The sequence below is a fragment of the Fukomys damarensis genome, unplaced genomic scaffold, assembly GCF_012274545.1.
Source record: "Fukomys damarensis isolate Sample0158 unplaced genomic scaffold, DMR_v1.0_HiC HiC_scaffold_30, whole genome shotgun sequence".
Lineage (NCBI taxonomy): Eukaryota > Metazoa > Chordata > Mammalia > Rodentia > Bathyergidae > Fukomys > Fukomys damarensis.
In genome coordinates, this window is record NW_022900942.1 from 50,292,482 (window position 1) to 50,308,268 (window position 15,787).

Consider the following 15,787-nt stretch of genomic DNA (forward strand, 5'->3'; position numbering starts at 1 on the left):
TTGTAAGGGTTTACATGGCCAGAGAGAGTTAGGATGAACTGGCATAGCACAGACTATTCACAGTATACTACAGTGGCAGACAGGTTTTGTTTTTTGAAACCAGCAGAATAATTCAAGCTGCAAATTAACTAAAAACAAAAACTTTAAAACATAATCAACCTTAGTTGCTTATGGAACTCCCGTACATTGTGCCCCGATGAATTCTGTGTGGTGAAGCCAACAGGGTCTATAGAGTTGAAAGTATTCTCCAAGGAGATAGACAGGACTGAGGGGTTAAGGGCATTCCCGAGAGGACGCTCTAAATCCGTTGATCTAATCCATGGACCACACAAACCCAGTCTCGTCAGCACCCTCAAAACTCAGGGGTTTGAGTGCCTATCGATACCTTCTCCCTTATGGATATAACCGCAGAAAACAATGAGTATTTGAAGTAAATATGAACTAATCAAAACTAGCGTTCTTTGGTGAGAAGTTTGAATGGTCTGATTTGCTCTTGCAGAACTATTTGCTGACTTACCATTCCCAAAGCTGTGCCAGTTTTTTTCATTTTTACGAGAAACTTATTTTTATATTTTACTTACTCAGTAGAAGTGTTTTCTGAGAAAAATTAAGCAAACTGAAATGAAAGATATATAGCACCCAAAGTGAGCCAGGTGTAACATAGTCTCCCTCCCTCTCTCTCTCTCTCCCTCTCCCCTCTCTCTTTTCCCCTCTCTTCTCTTTTCTCTCTCTCTTTCTGCATTGGCAAAACAGCACAGAGTAAGAGTTGGCCCGGACTCATATTGATTTCCCACTGCACTGGTTTCTTAAGTGCTCTGTTGATCCGTGTCAAGCAATAAGTTCCCTGCCTGAACATGCGCATCACCTCCCCATTTGTCCTCACCTAGATTTAAGGTGCCCATATGATGAGCTGAACAAGGACATCATTTTTCCTACTGGTGTCACTGGGCCCAAAGCACTGCTTGCGCTATTATAACTAATGCTGCATACATTTACCCTTTGATCCCATAATAGCAGCAACGAGGACTGCACATCACAAAAGGTAACGAGGTACACTGTGCTGCTCATTACGATTCCCCAAAAGGGATAGAGTTGAGAACAAATACAGAGAAACCGGGCTTTGGGGGTTAAGAACAATACCCCCTCTTCAAAGCCACCACCATAGCACAGGGAGAAGGGAGAGGTTGGAAAGTGGATATCTGTGATGCTCCTGACAGTTTTCATCTTTGTTACAGAAGAGCTCCTATGCAGATAGATAGAAAATGTGTGATTGTGCTGCTAATGACATTGTACAGGAAATTAAGCGTATACATTTGGAGAAGGCATTAAATCAGCAGGATCTTAATTTAAAAACTTAAAACTGTATGGAAATGTAGCTTGCTCATTGCTGTGGAATAGAAAGCTACCCAGCATCCTGAGTCTGTTTGTGGAAAGACTGCCAGCAAACTAAGTCTGGGCAGAACATCGTAATGGCTCCGAGTATATTCGGGGTCTCTTCTTCCGAGAAGTAACTGCCAGCCCTGGCCATCTGGGAGTGCCAGCCATTGTTTTAGAAAGCCATGCCCATCATGCAGCAGGTGAAGAGGACTTAAGAATCGAAAGCAGCATGGCAGGTTGTTCTTGACTAATTTGTGGAATAACATTATGTAAAATTAATCAAAAGGGGCTGGGTCTGAAGCCTCTGGGCACACACCACTGAGCATGTGTGTGAGGATCACCGGATTGGTGGGTAGCTTCTCTGCTGCCTCTGCCATCTTCTTCCTTCAGGTGGAGGCTCACATTTTACACACTCTGGTGAAGCAAATAGCTGCTGAGCCAAGGCATCAAATCTCGTAAGATGTTGAAAAGTTCACGTCTTTATTTTTTTTCTTAATTCCAGTTATGCCATACAACAGTGCTCACCACTGCGTTGTAGAGGTAGAAAATTTCTTGTTCGTGCTGGGCGGAGAGGACCAATGGAATCCGAATGGTAACTATTGAACAATTTAAATTGTAGGTGTTGTATTAGTCGTCTTCACATACTACAATGAAATACCCGAGGCAACCAGCCTTCAAGAGAAAAGTTTTATTTAGCACACAGGTTTGGAGCTCTTGGGACATGGCATCTGCATGGCTCAGTTACAGTGAGGGCAGGGCACCCGATGGTGGCTCATCTTGGTGAGAGCACATGCACAGCCACATCATAATTGGGGCCAGAGAGAGAGGAGGCGGGCAGGGTGCCACAATGCCTTCTGGGTACATGGATCCAATGAACTAAGGACCACCCTCAAAGCTCCCCAGTCATGAATGTTCCACCACCTCCCCACAGCACCGTCCTGAAAACCAAGCTTTTCACACAGGTCCTACTGAGAGACCGCAGTAGTGCTCGACAAGTCCTAGTCGGTCCCTTTTGGAATTAGTGTGGACACTATCTCTGTGCAATAGGGTCAAATGCAGTAGTCAAGAAATCGGGCTGACAGTGAGAGGGAAGGTCAATCACAGAGCTAACCGAAGACAGACGTAGCAAAGCAATCACTCATGGATGCTGGGGAGCTGGCTTCCCGGGATGTCCAGCCTCTCTCCCTGGCCATTCCCTCCCTGAGGAAAACCACAGCATCAGCACAACTCCCCAGAGGAAGGTAGTGAGCTGCAGCTGTTAAGAATCCTCACCACTTTCTTTCCATTTTATCAATGTGATAATGTGGCTGCCATCAGTATGCAACATGCCTAGTCATGCCACATGTAACTCTAGCTGGTTATTTCGCAGCAGATCTTACTGAAGCACCATCTCAGGTTGGCACCTCCGGCAAGGGCTTCGCCCTTAGGTCAGCAGCCATCCTCCCATGCGAGTGATGACTTCATAAATGCACTGTACAGAGAAAGTAAACCTGTTAACACACTTCCCAAGACAAACTCAAGGAGAACACTGTGCCTTATAGAATATGCAAAATTATCAAGATATTTTTGGAAAGCTTGCACATGGAGGAGGAGTTGCAGTTGTAGCCTTCTGTGTAACAGAGATAATTATGACTGAGAAACCATAAAACAGCTTGCAGGTACACATTTTTACTTTAAAACCCCAGAACATCCAGCTGAAATTACATATACAGCATATATTTTATTGTGAGTGCTCTCTTTCAGCATCTGCACCAAGGCAAATTGTAGAAAAATGGTTACATCTGTTCACTTTAGAAAATCTCAAAGGAAAACAATCCAGGCCACCCACATTTCTTTTAAGAAAGGCGAGGGGAGTGCTGTTATTCTTTCCCAAGATGAAGCTTTATTATGTCTCATTTCCCAGTGTCAGGAAAGAGGTGATTCCTGGAGTTTTGTGAGAAACATATTCAGAACAGGAGCAAGCATGATATGTAACATCTCTGCTCTAGCTTACCTTCATAAGGACAGATTTTGTGTGTTACCAGAAGACCGTGATTTACATACAATCCACTGTAAACTCCCCATTTTCTGTTTAATTTAGCTTTCCCCAGCAAGGATGGGGACTGCATGAAACGTTTTGCACAACCATCAGGTTTATCTATTCAAAAAATCCGCAGAACATTCTTTCAGAAGGCCAGCTCAACGCTAAAACATGACATGTTTGAAGGTTGAGAAGTCCTAATTCAAACTACAACTTCCTAAGTGGCCTGAGTCTCTGCTAAAATATCCAGTCTTGGTCCAACTCAGTTTTTCAAAAACACTATGAATCTCTCATTCCTAAAAATCTTACCTTAGTCAGTTATTCAGAAAAACTTGCTCCTCATGATTAGCCCCCCAAAATGACCTGTACCTGCTTGCCCTTCAACTTCAGATCAAAAACACATCCAAGAGAACTGGGTGGGAGATAGGGCAGAGTTTAAAGAACATATTCTTTAAAGTTCTGAGGATCAAGATTTTTACTCTGGCGCTAATGCAAACTCCTCATAAAACTCTACCATTGGACTCTGCTGATTTTCCTCCACTCACCTCGGAGAGAAGCGGCAATTGGATTTGAAGCCCTGCATGACTATGCTAAGAGAAGACTCCTGAAGACCCACACCTGCCCTGACTGTAGGGATGCGATTCACCGTCAGAGCTCGGTGTGCTCCATGTACAGACTCACGTGATAAATTCTTGCCAAAGCAAAGTGCTGAAGCATCGTATGTTTTTTTGTTTTTGTTTTTTGGGATTTTTTTTTTCTCATCTGTTTTTAAAATAATGATCACTCATGCTAATTGTGTGCCTGACTATGCCTCTGCTCTTTGCTTTTACCACTAGAAAGCCCAGAGTTAAATTTTATCAAAGCTTTTGTTTTAATTATACTCTTAGTCTCAATATAGACCTGATGGCGCTCTCTCTCTCTCTCTCTCTCTCTCTCTCTCTCTCTCTCTCTCTCTTTCTCTCTCTCTTTGCTTCCTTTTCTAATTTTGGAAATGTCCACATGGAAAGCTGTGTCATTCTATCCCAGACTTTTTTGGCACTTGATGTCATTTAGCATAGATCTGGGCCCTTTGCCCAGATGAACCACTGACGTGGCTCTCCTAAATAGAAAGGATTGGCTGTCCCCAAGGCAAGTAAGTTGGCCTTTGGTGTCCCATATCAATCAGGCAGTCTTTGGCTAAAGTCTTCTCCAGGAGGAGGATGAGGGTGGATGGACGGCAAGATGGCCTGTTCAGCTGAAGGGACACAGCCATGACCAGGAGCAGCCAACACTACAGCTAGGGAGTGGGACACATTCCCTATAAGGAGATCTGGACTAAATACTGAGAGAATCTGCCACAACCCCATAACTTTTTTTCATAGGGCTTCATATTCCATCTATCTGGTCAAGCACAGTAGACTTCTGGAGTATTACTGGCAGTATTTACTAGAGTGTTCATCATTTTAGCCAGAAACTTTACTAAGCACATGCCTGCATCATTTCATTTAATCTTCACAACTGTCTTGTGAGCTGTGTTCTGTAAGAGCTTACATTTTACTATCAAGAGACTAAGCCTAAAAAGATTACGTAACTAGCCAGGATACAGCTTACAAGAAGCTGAATGATCTCCATCTAGGTCCGTCTGACTCCACAGCCTTAGTCTTCAACAACTATATTACATTGCTACTCCATCCATCTGGTCAACCATAGCAGGAGCAATCATGTTTTTGCCGTTGATCATTTGAATTAAATCAGTGTATAACCACAAAAGTGGCTCCCACTTTCAAGAATTCCTTCTCATTCCACATTTAGAAATCCATGAAAGGACTCAACCATCTCAGAAATATGAGATGTTCACATATTTCATGAAATTAATACCAAAATGTATAAAAAATAACAATCTATAACATGTTTCAATATAACTGTTCACAGGGTAAAAAAATTTCAAATACATGTATTCAAGCATGATATTCATGTCAGTTCCAAAGATGAAATATTAAAGCAAATTTTAGTTCTTATTAAAATATTCACTGAAATGTGTGTCTGTGAATGAAATACAAAATTATGAGTTTCAATACTTGCTGATAAAACACAAATATGTGCCACTGAACAAATTTGCAATTTTATTTATTGACAATCTTGATTGCCAGACCAAAATTTGAAGTCAGGAAACATATTAGTTACTGGAAGCATAAGCAGATACATATAGAAGTCTCCTTACTCAGGAGCATTGTAAATATCAATTCTGTGCCATTACTGACAGGAATGTATTATAATATTCAAATAAATATGTAAATGTTCTATCAGTGCCCCACCTACAGGAACCCAATTTCCATTTGTCACTTACTAATGACTGACTCCCCAAATAACTGCTGATGAGAGAATTCTTTCCTTCCCACTTCTTTCCCCTCGATCACTGGCTGGAAATTACTGCTCCTGACTCATGCGCCATATCACGCAAATGCTCGTCAACAATGGCTTCCGCAGATCTCAAAAGTAAAGGAGTAGTCCGAAAGAAAATGCAAAGGATAAGAAGAAATAGAATGTGTGGAGGATAATCTACAATTCTGCTGTAAATGCCATCACTGTCAAGCTGCTGGGAAAGTCTCAGTGGTTGACGTGAGGAAGGACTGAATAACCCGTTTCATCTCACCTCCCTTGTTCCACTCAACACCCTCTTTCTAAGGTTCATTATCCTCTCTATTCCTGCTTTACCACCTTTGAATGCTCGTCCTCTATCCCTGTCTCTCCTTCTGACTTCTGGCCCTGCCTCTGGAAACCTTTTCCTCATTTCACATCCATATAACACCAGACTGTGTGAACCTTTTCTCTGAGCCAAGGCCATCAGCATTATATCCAGAAGTGAACACGACTTGTTCCTACCACTGCTGCTTAGCACAGGAAAGCAGTCTCTGCCCAGTTACTGATAGGAGGCATACGTCCTCTTTCATATGGAAATAGCAAACCAGACTTCATAAAGAAGCATTCTTATCATGAGGAATATATTCTACCCTCCTATGAACATGACTAGTCTTCAGATGCATTTGAGAATTCCTCTTGGAACTTGACTATCAAGAATGATATTTTTGGGCCAGGGCTTAGGCTCAGTGGTTCTGCTGTCAGCCTCGCAAGCACAAGGCCCCAAGTTCAATCCCCGGTACCACAAAAGAAATGATATTTTTCCTACAAGGAAAATGATTATAAGTTCATTCTTAATCCAACTCGAGACAATCATTCCATGATGTGGGGCCTCCTTATGAGGAATCCAAGCCTTCTGGTAATCCTTACCTCCTAGTACTCTTATCTCTTCCTGTGTATTTCCAGATAAAACTAATTTTAACATGCAACTTGACCATTCCACTCTCCTATATGGTCTCTAGAACTCCTGAGCCCATATCAGCAAAATCGCATAATTGTTACACTCTCCTCTGAACGGTTTAGTGAATTTCCTTTCTACTCAAAGCCATGATATTTTCTGAGCTTTCCCAGCCATCCTTTCTAAAATGGGCTGGTTTCTCTCCTTTCCCCACATACTTCATGTTATTAAAGACCAGTAGCTTTTCTCCTACTTCTTCACCAATACTCCCACATGCTTAAAATCCCAGGAACTTTGGAAGATTATTTTCAGACTATGCCACCTTCTGTCTTTTATGTGGAGCCTGCCACAATTTTCCTGGTAATACCACTTCCTTCACGTGACCACCACTTCACTATCCATCAGCCCCTCGTACCTCACCACCATCCTCGCTGAACTTAGATTCCATGACTACCTGTCCTATTGTCACTCTGTGTGTGCACCTGCAGCCTCAATATCCACACACACACACACACACACACACACACACACACACGGTCTCTTTCCTCTGTACTTGCCTGGCAGTGCTAGTCCTGGATAAATCCAACTCTCTTCCACTTCTCCCATGCTTCTGAGCATGTAAACTTAAAGAAAACTAGACAACCACTGCTAACTGCTAGGCTTCCCCACCAAATTTCCATGGTCAGTGCACTAAGGCAACCCCCGATATAACTATTTCACTTTTTCTTTCTCCTCTAATGCCTCCTTCTCCAAAATCCCAACTCTCTTTCTCAGTTGATATTCTTGCTTCTTAGTGAAATGAGAATAGAAGCAATCGGAAAGCAAAGGCTCCATCTCGCTGTCATCAAATGCATTCACTCACTTTCACTGCTACTCTCTATGCCATTCTTGTCCAATCTGACGTCTGTTTCTCACTCCTTCATGCCTGCTCACTTTTCAGTATTTACGGATTTAAGCCTTTCCTTCAGTGCTACATCTTCTAGCTATAATCTTCTTTTGACTGCAGAAGTCCTGAGAAGCATTTCCTATCCTCTTACTTCTGTTTTCTTGAATCTTAGTCTCTCCTGAGTAGCCCCCACTCTGGCTTTCACCCCTACCAATTCCCCGAAACATTTGTCAAGGTCATCAGTGCCCTTCAGATCACCAAATCCTATGGTCAAGTCTTAGTCGCTCAGCCCCTTTTTTTTTTTTTTTTTTTTGACCTGGCTTTTAAAACATCCTGCTTTTCTGAAAACTTCTTCCCTTTGTTGGTTTTTCTTCTTCTATCGCAGGGGTCATTCTCAGGACCCATTATCTTCTAATTCCATACCCTCTCTTTAAAGTGCTTTTATCTAGTTGCATGGATTTAAACAATAGCTCTGAACTAATGACTCCAAAATTTGCACCTGTAGCCTCACTTAGCCAGTAGCCTACCAGATGCTTCCTATTTGAAACTCTATAGGTCTCTCTAGGTTAAGTATGAAACAGAGCTCATAACTTCTCTCCACCCCTAGCTTCTAGCCTACACGTACCCGCTCTTTCCTACCCATGAATGGCATGATCTTCCCCTTGATTACTGTGGCTAAATACTTGGCAGCTGACCTTAATGGCCCACCTTTTTTTCCTACCCATATCCAATCCCTGCTTGGCCTGTACAGTGCATTCAAATATAACCGTATCTTACCACCTCCAACTTCATTCAAACCATCATCAGCCTAACAGTACCTCTGCTTCTACAGTGGCCTTCTATTCACTTTTCTTCCCACACCAGCCAGAGGGACAAATGAGACATGTTCCTGCATTGCCACCCTTCGGTGGCTTCCTATTCTTCTTATAACAAAATACAAAATCCTAAATCAATCCACGAGGCACACCGTGTCCTGAACTATGACAACTCTCCACCCAGTCACCCCGGCATTGCTGTTTCAGAACTCATCACCAACCAAGGGATCTTATACCTGCTTGCGCCACTTCCTGTGAGTCCCATTTTACAGATATATGTATATCTTGCAAAAAACATCTCTAAGCAGGTGACCAACTACTCCAACTGGCCTCCTCTCTGCCACTCCTGGCTTTATCATTCTCTACTTGGCATTACATTATTTTTTACAATGGCAGGGATCTTGTCTTTCTTGTATACCAGTACATGTCCAGAACCTAAACAGGTAACACATAGTAGATGCTCAGTATGTATTTGAGCACATGCGTGTGCACACACACACAAACAGACACTCTCACACCCACACTATTTACTCGCATGACGAAGCTGCTACTCATGTCTGAATGTTTAGCCACACATATATGAACAAAGGCAGCCTTTCAGAGTCAAGGCCTCAGATGCCTGCCATAACTACCATCTCGGGTGCCACGTGGAAAATATAATGTACTCTTTTGCTTCCATTTCTTGCTTTGGTGTCAATATGTATGCAAAATAAGATGCATTTTAGTACTGTGGAGACTCAGTGCTTCTGAGGCTCACTAGAGGGAATAAGCTGGTTAAGCAGCTCGGAAGGCTCATGCTTCCCCGTTCAGCAAATTTGCTTGTGCAGCCATCACAACAGCTGTGCTTCCCCCAGACAAACACACAAAGCTCACACGACTTGCAGGGCACAAAGCTGACTGCTCAGACTGCTACTGTAGCTATTGGCATTATTTCTGTAGGGTTCCAGGGTCAGTGAAAATGGTTCTAAGAATGAGAAAATTAGGTATGTGTGCAGGCAAGGAGCATATGGGAAATCTGTGGCTTTCTATTTTGCTGTGAACATTACTTCTCTTTTTAAAAAAAATGTTTAAAATGTTTTATTCAGTAAAAACAAAGAGTACATGAGGGGTTTTTGTTGTTTGTTTTTAAGAGTCTAATCAGAGATAGCACATGAAACAATCTCTGAAACTGATATTTACAGACAGTAACTTCTTTTTAAAACATAAAAACACCAAAATTCAGAAAGTTTTATCCTAACACTATGATAAAAACCAGTTTAGGAAACATACATGCTTGTGGGTTGGTTGATCTACTTTTACATACCTCATTCCAAAAGCAGTAAAGTGAAAGGGGGGAAACATTCAAAGTGGTATGTTCATTCTTCTGACTGATTACTTCTCATGCTATGCTGGGTAATCCTTCTACATAATTCATCTGCTTGTTAAACCTGAGAACAGAAAGACTGCGGGGGCGTGGGAGGGAGGGAGGGGAAGAAGAAGACAGAAAGTACAGAAGGAAGAAAGACAGCCAACTGTGCAAATCAACAAAGGAATACAATTTTTAAGTGTCTCAAATGTATTTTTACAGGAAAACATAGTACGAATTTTGTCAGTCGGTATGATCCCCGATTTAATAGCTGGATTCAACTTCCTCCTATGCAAGAAAGGTAAATATTTATTTCTTGTCTGTGAAACATTTGGGTCTGCTTTACAGAAAGCACTAGATAATATTATACGTGGTAAGGAATGCTAAGCTAAGAGTCAACGAAAGAGGAGAAGCAAAATACAAAACCTGGCCTCTCCAATTTAAATAACCTGCCTTGTTAATGCAATAGAGGAAAAATAATTAAATAAGTCAATTATTTGTCCTAATGTAGAAAGAAAAAACTTGTGTGATTTGTATGCTTTGATCTGTATTTTACAAACAGAGCTGTAATTCTACTGGTTGAACTCCTCATTGATAAAATACTGAAATCCTAAAAGTACAATAACAAGAGGTGATCAAAATATACAGTGAATATTTAAGTGCAAAAAAATCATACAGTAAAAAATACATTGTCATTAACCGGCCTTGAAATACTCCCCTCTCGTTTACCCCATCGTTCTTGCCACCTTCTGAAGCAGTTCTGGAAGTGATCTCTCATAAATGTTTTTAGAAAACATGATAAAAAATACAGTGACTACAGCTACCAAGTGCTATCCAATGGAAAGACTCTTAAAAGCATTATGGTGTGTCCTCATCCACCTTCTTAACCAGACCTGACATTGTGAGACTTCTGGCTCTTCTCCAAAGTTAAAATGTCCATTAAAGGTAAATATTCTGATGCTATTCAAGACATCCAGGTAACCAAGATACACGAAACACTAAGGAGAAAGGACCTCTGGGACTGCTTCAGAAAGTGGCAAAAATGATAGGCTAGATGTGTTTGAAGTAAGAGGGAGTATTTTGAGGGAAATTAATGGCAATATGTCTTTTACTGTAATTTTTTATTTCAAAAATTCATGGTATTTTGGATAACACCTCGTAAAACATCATCCTCAGAATAATAGGCATTTCAATGCAGAAATTTCAATATTAATAATTAAATTATTTAACATTAAATTTAATATTCAGTAGTAAAGTTGGAGATATAAATATTTATTTAAATGTAATACGTTAATAGTAAATTCTAAGGTTCATTTGCTTCACCACATGTCTTCAGGAATAGGTCATTTATTGACTTAAAATAATCCTTCAAAGTATAATTTCACTTTTTGTGTGTGGAGTATTTATCTCACCAAGTCTCCTCACTACCAAAGGACAAGATGGCTACTATATTCATACACACTTTGTTTGTCTTGGCTGTCACTCAGGCATGAAGCTATGTCTCTAGATGCATGTGCAAACTAGCATACTAGAGTTTGAACGTTTTACTCTACTAAAATGATATCTGGACATCCTTTTGAGCAATTTTCCAATATGGTAGTGACAACCCACCATTTGTTCTTCTCCATCGAGTTACTTAAGAGTAAACAGCAGCACTCTTTCTCTTTCCTCTTTCTGGCTTTGACCCCTCTCCTTAATAGCTCTCCTAATATTTAAGTAGATTGATGGTGAGATTGAATTAGACCCTAAATCATAAATTCCGAGTAAAAACAAATTTTTCAGAATTTATCATATATTCAGAAATATACATTACTATAACAAGATAATATGACTGTATGTTCTGAAGGTGCTCAATATCTACCTCTTATAAACATGTTAAAATTCTCAGGGGACTAAAAGCCATACACTGAAAATGAGACAATACACTAGGGAATTAGGCACTTTAGGACTGTCTAATTCAAAGGCATCTCAAGAAATAATTATTGACAAATATTCTGACAAACTTCTTGAACCAGAAGCTCCCTGGTGTTTTTCTCCAGAGCACCCTGTTTCTTGGGGTGCAGGGGGATTTCCTGGTTGTTGTCAGTATAGCGGCATCATTTTGCCCTTTAATCAAAAGCATCCAAAAAAGTTGTATTTAAAAAATAGCTATCAATATATGTCTGCAATGTGATCCTCTCATCACCATGATCCCGTTTGCTGGGGGCGCTACACCACGATAATTAACCTTCACGCCTTTGGCTGGGGAGGCATAACTCACGTTGCGGTCAATTATCTCACTGTAGAGCCCCTAAGGATGGGAAGTATTGCTGCAAAACCTAATTAGTAATTTTTTTAAAAATGTGTATTGTTTACTTGATAGTCTATAATGACTTCCTCTGAGGCGCTATGGCCTATCATGGCAAGGTCCTACTTAGACAATTTTTAGCAGCTCATTGACCTGATAAAAAGACCTGCCATGGTCTGTCGGCGCCCGGCAGCCACCGTTGACAGGATGGACTGTTTAACGTTTCTTTCGAAGTCATTATGGTATATCATGTCAGGTCCCTAGTAAAAGAAGTTTTTTTTTAGATTTAGAACAATCAAGTCGATAGACCAAATAAAGAGCTCCTTACAGAGCTGAGTGGGAAAAGGCAGATCTCACAAATGCCCAGTCAATCTTCGAGCTCCATCTCTCCTATGGGTTGGTTGACCCAGGCAGCAATCCATAACTTCAAGTGGAATTTTTCTGTCATTGCTAGGCTTCCATTCAACAAAGCAAGGACCATCAGTGGACTAATTGGTGGTTAAACATAAAAGAAAAATACAAAAATGTATGACACACTCAGAACTTTACTGAAATATGTGAGCTCATTTTACAGTATGTTGATCATGAGTCAGACTAGAAGCTTCCCCTTCTCCTTCCCATTATGCTGCTGCCAAACTGCTGAGAAATTTTACTGCAAAGTTACCAAACTTATAGAAAATAAAAATACATTGTAACCCACATCCAGCATAACTCACTCTCACAGAGTTGGCCTGACAGATTCCTTAGATAGTCCACTTAATTAGAGCTCCCAGAGGACTATAATACCTGCTGGGCACGCTCCCAGTCCAGCAGAGAAGTGGGCACATGGCCTCTGGGCTTACTCCATCATGGGTCAGTTCCTGAATTTACTGACTGCCTGCTAGCTTAAATTTCCTGACAGATGATTAGGTGAAAATATGCGTTCAAATGCAATGCTGATGAATTGTTTTGGTCCTCGATTCAGGATTTGGTTCTGCGGTAGGAAGGAGAACAAAAATGAAATCTTGGATCAATATCAGTGCTTTGGTGACTTTAATGTTTTTCAATAAAACAGACATTTTAAGTATTATTCTTACATAGATCTTACCACTTAGCTAGTTTAAAAGATGGAAAAAAGAAAAAGGCAATTTGTAGAGGGACAATGGAGCCTTTTTTACAGTATGAGTGAAAGGCTAAAAGCTAATATATGTTCCCAAATTAAAGATCTTGTTTCTAACAGCTTTACAAGAAACCATAGGAGATAACATGGTTTGAAAAAATCTGTTGTTTTTAACCTGACAAGAGAAGACAACAATCCAAACTGAGATAAGATTATGATAATTCAGTCTCATGCTTTAGGATGTAACCTGATCATCGTAAAGGCCAGCAAGAATGTGTAAAGATATGTAAGATAAACAAGGTTTAATTCATATTAGTAGACGATATTTCTTAGACTTTTTCAATATAGAAACATTGAATATTTTTTTTGGCAGTAGGAAGAGGAGAAAGGAGATAAGATGAACAATTTAAAAGACTGTACACATGGTGTAATCCCACTAAGAAATTTTTAATTGTCTTGAGTTTACTTTTCAAGAAACACAAAATAGCCTAAACCAAGTATATGCTTCATGTGGGGAGGAAAGGAAGGAGCGTTTCCAAGAGAGCTCTGGTCTGGTAAAACTTTAGCCCTGAACAAACAAATAAATGTTCACAGTTGCTGACAGACCATTAACAATTCAGTGTTTCTCTAATGCATTTCAGGGATTCTCTCTTTGGGCATGCAAGAGAATAAGGCAAAGATTCACAATCTTCACTACAGGAATTTCTACATAAAAATGCACTGTCAGTAAGGAAGTGGAACCTACTGATTCTTTCCCATAAAGATCCTAACAGTGACACTGTGTGGATAAAGCTAGGAGTACACAAAAAATCATCATTTTAATGACTTGACTAAACGATAGCATGTCCGGACAGGCTGACACAGTGTCACAGTGAGGAAGGGACCTAATCAGAAAAAGTAAGAAAATGTGAAAGTTATGTAAAGAAAAGGAATTCATACTACCAAAGGAGAGCTTCCTGTTATTCCTTATAATCTAATCTCAATGAAATAGGAAGTAGACTGATTGGCATTTTCTACAGTTGTACTGCATAGAACTCATCTCACCATTAACACCTTCCAACCCACATAGTCCGAATTATTTAGAGATGGTCCGTTAGTGAAATAAGTACATTTATTATTTCAGACCTGCCATAGAACCATATGAAAGAAGCATACTGACCTATTTAGTAGGGCTTGCAAAGAAATATCTGTCACTTTAGGACAGATTTTTCTAGAAATGTGCTTTTTTTTTCAACTTGAGAAGGTAAAAGCAAGAGTAAAATGATTTTGAGCTATCATATTTAATGAGAGAGCCAATGGAAAATAGAGAAATGAAAGAAATGAGTTGTCCATCTGTTTGTATTTAATTTTACAACTGTTTTTAAACTTAATTTTATATTTAGATGAGTTTTTACTGTTCTATTTCTGGAAATTAAAACTTTTAGATCAGATATTTCCTTGATGGTCTGATTAAAAGCCATGGAACATCATCCTCCCAAAACTTGTACGTGCCTTAAAATATAACATCTTTTTACAATTTCGATTTCATGGGCCCCTTAGAAAACATGGACCCACATTAGCAATCCTTACTTTATGAAATCTGACTGACTTGCTTGTTATTTTCCTTCCTACTTACAAATACGTTTTCTTTGAAATATATCAAGAAAATTTTGAAAAAAAATAAACAGCTGAACTATTACTCTAAAATTATCAATGATGGCTATCAGTACAATTCTAAAACTAATTAAAAAGAAAACTGAATACATTGCCGTCTATGATAAATACTATACTTATCTGGCAATAAATCATCCAAACTATCATGAAAGAATTTAATGATCACTTACATACTATTAGGAAAAGTTCACATGCAAATATTTTGATATCCAATTTTTTTTAAAACTTTTTATCCAGGTAATGTTAATTGATAGCTCCTGAGAATGGCAAAAATATTGGACACATTGACAAGCAGTTATATATTCACAAATATCTTGTGAGGAAGGTACCATCATCACTCCCATGTTAATGAGGAGCAATGTGAGATGAGAGAGACACTAAGTAACATGTCAAAGGCCGCTCACTAATCAATCAGAGCCAGGAATCAACTTAGTCGAGACTCTTTGCACTGACTCCTGGATGCTTTTTGCCCTCTGTAAACATAACCTGGAAAATCTCTGAAGAATGTAGGCTTGCCTGCTATAAACCTCTAGACCTCCTCAACCTGTAATTGACATTACACAAGAAGCTTGGCATCAATTTTTATGGTGATCATTAATTCATCCAACATGAATCATGTTCGGGGAGGGGGGGCCGGCACTTAACAATTATGTTTATTCAGTATGAGACCCTATGTTGCTCTTGTGAACTATAGTATTCCAATAGAATCAGTGAGAAAAATAAAGCAAAGGGCATGGATTTACTGAAGTTTTAATGGAATCACCCTAACTCCAAATTTTTACTCCTCCTTGAACCTCTTTCTTACCTCTCATGCCTTTTTAGTTACAAGTCTTACATGTTGTTCTTATAACACATATTTTGCATCACCTCTTCCTGTTCCTTCTACTAAAGCTCTAATTCAGGTCCCTAATGTCTCATATCTCACTCCTACATCATGGCCTCCCACAGAACTTGTCCCCTCATCTCCATCCTTTCCACACAGTTTTCCTTTTTTTTTTTTTTTTTTTTTT

At 39.8% G+C, this 15,787-nt stretch overlaps 1 protein-coding gene across 2 annotated transcripts in view; it reads left to right on the plus strand.

Annotated features, from left to right (window-relative positions):
* Klhl14 (kelch like family member 14) overlaps positions 1–15,787 on the plus strand; it is a 104,326-nt gene that overhangs the window by 81,409 nt on the left and 7,130 nt on the right. For both annotated transcript variants that reach the window (XM_010641470.2, XM_010641471.1), the window contains exons 4-5: positions 1,880–1,969; positions 9,961–10,039. In XM_010641470.2, coding sequence (XP_010639772.1) covers positions 1,880–1,969; positions 9,961–10,039 — 169 coding nt within the window. The remainder of the gene's footprint in view (positions 1–1,879; positions 1,970–9,960; positions 10,040–15,787) is intronic.